Source organism: Pygocentrus nattereri, chromosome 21 (assembly GCF_015220715.1).
Source record: "Pygocentrus nattereri isolate fPygNat1 chromosome 21, fPygNat1.pri, whole genome shotgun sequence".
Classification (NCBI taxonomy): domain Eukaryota; kingdom Metazoa; phylum Chordata; class Actinopteri; order Characiformes; family Serrasalmidae; genus Pygocentrus; species Pygocentrus nattereri.
In genome coordinates, this window is record NC_051231.1 from 34,122,549 (window position 1) to 34,130,048 (window position 7,500).

The 7,500-nt window shown below is 40.5% G+C and overlaps 1 protein-coding gene across 9 annotated transcripts in view; it reads left to right on the plus strand.

Moving 5' to 3' along the window:
• LOC108415825 (rootletin-like) overlaps nt 1-7,500 on the plus strand; it is a 90,040-nt gene that overhangs the window by 31,151 nt on the left and 51,389 nt on the right. For all 9 annotated transcript variants that reach the window (XM_037532224.1, XM_037532223.1, XM_037532219.1 and 6 more), the window contains 4 exons: nt 2,321-2,500; nt 2,673-2,807; nt 2,959-3,102; nt 5,537-5,775. In XM_037532224.1, coding sequence (XP_037388121.1) covers nt 2,321-2,500; nt 2,673-2,807; nt 2,959-3,102; nt 5,537-5,775 — 698 coding nt within the window. The remainder of the gene's footprint in view (nt 1-2,320; nt 2,501-2,672; nt 2,808-2,958; nt 3,103-5,536; nt 5,776-7,500) is intronic.

Genomic DNA, 7,500 nt, shown 5'->3' on the forward strand with positions numbered 1-7,500 from the left:
GTGTTTACACTATAATCTGATAACTGCAGAAAATCAGATTGTGTCAGTAACTGGTTCAGTGTGTTTACACTTAATAATCTGATAACTGCAGTAAATCAGACTGTGTCAGTAACTGGTTCAGCGTGTTTACACTATAATCTGATAACTGCAGAAAATCAGACTGTGTCAGTAACTGGTTCAGCGTGTTTACACTATAATCTGATAACTGCAGAAAATCAGATTGTGTCAGTAACTGGTTCAGTGTGTTTACACTTAATAATCTGATAACTGCAGTAAATCAGACTGTGTCAGTAACTGGTTCAGTGTGTTTACACTTAATAATCTGATAACTGCAGAAAATCAGACTGTGTCAGTAACTGGTTCAGTGTGTTTACACTTAATAATCTGATAACTGCAGTAAATCAGACTGTGTCAGTAACTGGTTCAGTGTGTTTACACTTAATAATCTGATAACTGCAGTAAATCAGACTGTGTCAGTAACTGGTTCAGTGTGTTTACACTTAATAATCTGATAACTGCAGAAAATCAGATTGTGTCAGTAACTGGTTCAGTGTGTTTACACTTAATAATCTGATAACTGCAGAAAATCAGACTGTGTCAGTAACTGGTTCAGCGTGTTTACACTATAATCTGATAACTGCAGTAAATCAGATTGTGTCAGTAACTGGTTCAGTGTGTTTACACTTAATAATCTGATAACTGCAGAAAATCAGATTGTGTCAGTAACTGGTTCAGTGTGTTTACACTTAATAATCTGATAACTGCAGTAAATCAGACTGTGTCAGTAACTGGTTCAGCGTGTTTACACTTAATAATCTGATAACTGCAGAAAATCAGACTGTGTCAGTAACTGGTTCAGTGTGTTTACACTTAATAATCTGATAACTACAGAAAATCAGATTGTGTCAGTAACTGGTTCAGCGTGTTTACACTTAATAATCTGATAACTGCAGTAAATCAGATTGTGTCAGTAACTGGTTCAGCGTGTTTACACTTAATAATCTGATAACTACAGAAAATCAGATTGTGTCAGTAACTGGTTCAGTGTGTTTACACTTAATAATCTGATAACTGCAGAAAATCAGATTGTGTCAGTAACTGGTTCAGTGTGTTTACACTTAATAATCTGATAACTGCAGAAAATCAGATTGTGTCAGTAACTGGTTCAGTGTGTTTACACTTAATAATCTGATAACTGCAGTAAATCAGACTGTGTCAGTAACTGGTTCAGTGTGTTTACACTTAATAATCTGATAACTGCAGTAAATCAGACTGTGTCAGTAACTGGTTCAGTGTGTTTACACTTAATAATCTGATAACTGCAGTAAATCAGATTGTGTCAGTAACTGGTTCAGTGTGTTTACACTTAATAATCTGATAACTGCAGTAAATCAGATTGTGTCAGTAACTGGTTCAGTGTGTTTACACTCAATAATCTGATAACTGCAGTAAATCAGATTGTGTCAGTAACTGGTTCAGTGTGTTTACACTCAATAATCTGATAACTGCAGTAAATCAGACTGTGTCAGTAACTGGTTCAGTGTGTTTACACTTAATAATCTGATAACTGCAGTAAATCAGACTGTGTCAGTAACTGGTTCAGTGTGTTTACACTTAATAATCTGATAACTGCAGTAAATCAGATTGTGGCAGTAACTGGTTCAGAGTGTTTACACTTAATAATCTGATAACTACAGAAAATCAGATTGTGTCAGTAACTGGTTCAGTGTGTTTACACTCAATAATCTGATAACTGCAGAAAATCAGACTGTGTCAGTAACTGGTTCAGTGTGTTTACACTTAATAATCTGATAACTACAGTAAATCAGATTGTGTCAGTAACTGGTTCAGTGTGTTTATACTTAATAATATGATAACTACAGAAAATCAGATTGTGTCAGTAACTGGTTCAGTGTGTTTACACTTAATAATCTGATAACTGCAGTAAATCAGACTGTGTCAGTAACTGGTTCAGTGTGTTTACACTTAATAATCTGATAACTGCAGAAAATCAGATTGTATCAGTAACTGGTTCAGTGTGTTTACACTTAATAATCTGATAACTGCAGTAAATCAGATTGTGTCAGTAACTGGTTCAGTGTGTTTACACTTAATAATCTGATAACTGCAGAAAATCAGACTGTGTCAGTAACTGGTTCAGTGTGTTTACACTTAATAATCTGATAACTGCAGAAAATCAGATTGTGTCAGTAACTGGTTCAGTGTGTTTACACTTAATAATCTGATAACTGCAGTAAATCTTTATCAGATTTCCTAATCAGATTTATAGATGAGAGTAAATGTGTGCTGTTTACACTAGGAGGCACTGCGCTGTACTCTGGAGACTGAGCATGAGGGGGCGCTGCGGCGACTGCGGGAGGAGCTGGAGGAGCAGCTGGGGAGGATGGAGAGAGAGAGGGAGGAGCTACAGGAGGAGGTCCGAACTTTACAGCACCAGAGGGATCAGTGCCTCCTGCAGGCCGAGAGCGAGAAACAGCAGGTGGGTTTAGAGTCATCGTCTGCTGTTCAACAGAGCCACAGTTCGATTCTCAAGCATCTTGGAGATTTTTAACAGTTTAATTCTAAGTTTTAAAAATATAATTCAGAAATTTGAACATAGTGTGTAGCGCGTCGTGCAGATGAGCCGCGTCTCTCCGTCTGTCCGTCTGCAGGCCTTGTCCCTGAAGGAGACGGAGAAGGCAGTGCTGTCAGAGCGAGTCTGCTCCCTGCAGGCTGAGCTCAGTACTGCAACCCTGGAGGTGGAAAAACTCACCAGAGAAGCTCAAAACCTGAAGGACCAAGAGAGAGTAAGACGACTCGCGTGTGTCTTTAGCATTGAATAAAGTGCAGAATGTGATTTTTTTACTTTTCTAACTTTTTATTGTTCGTTTTTTCAAATCTCAAGTAAAAATTACATTGTGTGTGTGTGTGTGCGTCTGTGTGTGTGCGTGTGTGCAGCTTGTAATAGCTGCCCTGAATGCGGAGCTGCAGGACCTGCGGGTGCAGCTGGAGGAGACGGTCAGCTCACACAGCCGAGAGCTGCGCCGACTGCAGGAGAGCTGCACTGACCAACAGACTCGCGCAGACGCGGCGCTCAGAGAGGTTCCACTCAAACACCCTCACATCTGACCGTTAGAACCTACAGCAGAACTACATACAGAATGAAGTCACTTATCTGTTCAGTCACCACGACTTCAGTACAGACTGAATTTAGTTAAGCTCCTCACTCCATAATCTCATCATGAACTCCAGATCAGAAAACAGCGTCGCACAAACATCCGAACTGGACTAAACCCCCTAAATCCTGTCCTGACTTCAGGATGAACCCCAGCAGGGTCCTGACTTCTGTTTAAGGCCCGTTTCTCTGGTTCTGAGGCGGCTGAGTCAGGCAGCGTAGTTCACTACCAGCATAATGAGCTCCATTTATTCCTACTGTAAAACGCGGCTTTCACTGGGAGATGATTTTCTCTTCTAACTCTGCGTTTTAAACATCTCAGATGCTGCCGACTTGAACTCTGAACATCTTCCTGTGCTAATGTAGATGATGAAATATTACAGCGATGGTGGTGAATAATGAGGAGGCGGAGCTGAACGTGCGTCTGTTTATTAGGAGGAGGAACGTCAGCGCGCTCGGCCGAAGCGTTTGGGAAATGGAGACTGAAACTGTGGAGCGGCGACGCTTTGATAAACAGTAGGGGGCGGCTCTGATAGACAGCAGGGGGCGCTCTGACAGTGTTCAGTACTCGCCGTTTATAGTGCTTTAGTTTTGTTTGACCTTTGGACATCAGTAATGTTAGCTGTCTGGGTGATGAGCTTGATTACTTTGCGTGTTTACATTTCAGCTGCGTGTGTTTATGGTCAGTTGCAATGCAACAGACATAACAGTTGATTATTGACTTCGATAGAGTTGGTTAAGATTTCAAAATTTGAGGTAAGATTCCTAAAATAAGATCAGATTAGCTTCTGTAATATGAATGTGTGAAAAACATTTCTTCACCTGTCAGATATTAAGACAAAGAGAGGAAGTCCTGAATGCGCCATTTCTGAAAAATGATGGTCAAATCTTGAAGCATATAACCGGAAAAACAGATTAAATAGTATAACATCTGTGAATATTAACAAAAACAAAGGGAATTCATACAACCCAGTTTCCAAAAAAGGGATGCTGTGCAAAATGTAAATAAAAACAAAATGCAAAGATGTGCAAATCACACAAACCCTGTATTTCACTGAAAATAGTACAAAGAGAACAAATCAAATGTTGAAACCGAAATTTGTTTTTTGAAAAGTATTCGCCCATTTTGAGTCTGATGCCAACATGTTCCAAAAAAAGTTGGAACGGGGAACAAAAGGCTGGTAAGGTTGTGCAATGCTAATAACATGACTGGGTATAAAGAGCATCTCAGAGAGGCGGAGTCTTTCAGAAGTAAAGAGGAGGAGGGGTCACCACTCTGTGAAAGACTGGACCATCAAATAGAGCAACAGTTCAAGAAGAACGTTCCTCAACATAAAACAGCAAAGAGCTTCTGCTTTTCATCGTCTACGGTGCAGAACATCATTAAAGACTCAGAGAATCTGGAGAAATCTCTGTCTGTGAGGGACGAGGCTGAACACCAGTATCTGCTGGCCGTGATCTTTGGGCCCTCAGGCAGCACTGCATTAAAAACAGACATGATTCTGTAGTGGAAATCACTGCATGGGCTCAGAAACACTTCTGAAAACCACTGACTGTGAACACAGTTCATCACTGCATCCACAAACGCTGTTAAACTCTAAAACACAAAGAAGAACCCAAATATAAACAGGATCCAGAAACGCTGCCACCTTCTCTGGGCCTGAGCTCATTTAAAATGGACTGAGGGGAAGTGGAAAAGTGTCCGGCGGTCCGACGAATCAACATCTGAAATTCTTTAGGAAGTCATGGACACTGTGTCCTCCGAGCTGAAGACCACTCAGCCTGTTATCAGTGCTCAGTTCTAAAGCCAGTATTCATGATGGTTTAGGGGGGCATTAGTGCTCATGGCCTGGGTGACCTGCTCATCTGTGAAGGCCCCATTAAAGCTGAATGATATAAACATGTTTTATCAACATCTGCTGCCGTCCAGACGACGTCTTTTTCAGGGAAGGCCTTGATTATTTCAGCAGGACGAAGTCAAACCACATTCTGACTGTATTACAGCAGCACTGCTCTGTATTAAAAGAGTCCAGGTGTTAAACAACAGTTGAGCCCCTGAAACTGATCCTGTATCAAACATGTTGGCATCAAATTCAAAATGGGCAAATATTTTTCAAAGACAGGTTAAATTTCTCAGTTTCAACATTTGATTTGTTGTCTTTGTATTACTTTAAATGAAATATAGGGTTTAAATGATTTACACACGACTGCATTTAGTTTTAATTAACCTTTTACAGAGCGTCCCGACGTTTTTGGAAACGGTCGGACTAGGACAAGTGATTCCGAGCGTTAGCGAGTGTTTAAATGAGGGGCTCTTCGTTGTCAGCGGAGTCGTCATGCTGATCTTCCTGTCGTTCTCAGCTGGACGAGTGTCGAGCTCTCCTGCTGGCGTGTGAGGAGAGTCGGGACGGCGCCAGGCGGGATGTCCTGGAGCTGGAGAAGCGGCTGTGCCAAACACGCGACACCGGGGAGGGGCACCGCAGGGACGCGGTGGAGCTGCGGCGCTCCCTCAGTGACATCACCAAAGAAAGGGACGCTCTCAGCCAATCAAACGGCCAGCTGAGGGAGGCGCTCAGAGCGGCGGAGAGCGAGCGCATCAGGTCGGGATTACGGCTTAACAGACGCTTTAATCCAGGAAATCACTGCAAAGAAGACTAGGATTGATTAGTCCTGCTGGATTGATTAGACTTCCTCTATTGATTAGACTGTCTAGATTAGCCTTGCTGTATTGATTAGACTGTCTAGATTAGCCTTGCTGTATTGATTAGACTGTCTAGATTAGCCTTGCTGTATTGATTAGACTGTCTAGATTAGCCTTGCTGTATTGATTAGACTGTCTAGATTAGCCTTGCTGTATTGATTAGACTGTCTAGATTAGACTTCCTCTATTGATTAGACTGTCTAGATTAGACTTCCTCTATTGATTAGACTGTCTAGATTAGACTTGCTGTATTGATTAGACTGTCTAGATTAGACTTGCTGTATTGATTAGACTGTCATGATTAGCCTTGCTGTATTGATTAGACTGTCTAGATTAGACTTCCTCTATTGATTAGACTGTCTAGATTAGACTTCCTCTATTGATTAGACTGTCTAGATTAGCCTTGCTGTATTGATTAGACTGTCATGATTAGCCTTGCTGTATTGATTAGACTGTCATGATTAGCCTTGCTGTATTGATTAGACTGTCTAGATTAGACTTGCTGTATTGATTAGACTGTCATGATTAGACTTGCTGTATTGATTAGACTGTCATGATTAGACTTGCTGTATTGATTAGACTGTCTAGATTAGACTTCCTCTATTGATTAGACTGTCTTGATTAGACTTGCTGTATTGATTAGACTGTCTAGATTAGACTTGCTGTATTGATTAGACTGTCTAGATTAGCCTTGCTGTATTGATTAGACTGTCTAGATTAGACTTCCTCTATTGATTAGACTGTCTAGATTAGCCTTGCTGTATTGATTAGACTGTCTAGATTAGCCTTGCTGTATTGATTAGACTGTCATGATTAGCCTTGCTGTATTGATTAGACTGTCATGATTAGACTTGCTGTATTGATTAGGCTTTCTAGATTGGTTAGCCTGGCTTTATTGATTAGGCTGTCTAGATTGATTAGACTTGCTGTATTGATTAGGCTTTCTAGATTGCTTAGACTTGCTGTATTGATTAGACTGTCTAGATTAGACTTGCTGTATTGATTAGACTGTCATGATTAGCCTTGCTGTATTGATTAGACTGTCTAGATTAGACTTGCTGTATTGATTAGGCTGTCTAGATTGATTAGACTTGCTGTATTGATTAGACTGTCTAGATTAGACTTGCTGTATTGATTAGACTGTCATGATTAGCCTTGCTGTATTGATTAGACTGTCTAGATTAGACTTGCTGTATTGATTAGACTGTCATGATTAGACTTGCTGTATTGATTAGGCTGTCTAGATTGATTAGACTTGCTGTATTGATTAGGCTGTCTAGATTGATTAGACTTGCTGTATTGATTAGGCTGTCTAGATTGGTTAGCCTGGCTTTATTGATTAGGCTGTCTAGATTGATTAGACTTGCTGTATTGATTAGGCTTTCTAGATTGATTAGACTTGCTGTATTGATTAGGCTGTCTAGATTGATTAGACTTGCTGTATTGATTAGGCTGTCTAGATTGATTAGACTTGCTGTATTGATTAGGCTTTCTAGATTGATTAGACTTGCTGTATTGATTAGGCTGTCTAGATTGATTAGACTTGCTGTATTGATTAGGCTGTCTAGATTGATTAGACTTGCTGTATTGATTAGGCTGTCTAGATTGATTAGACTTGCTGTAT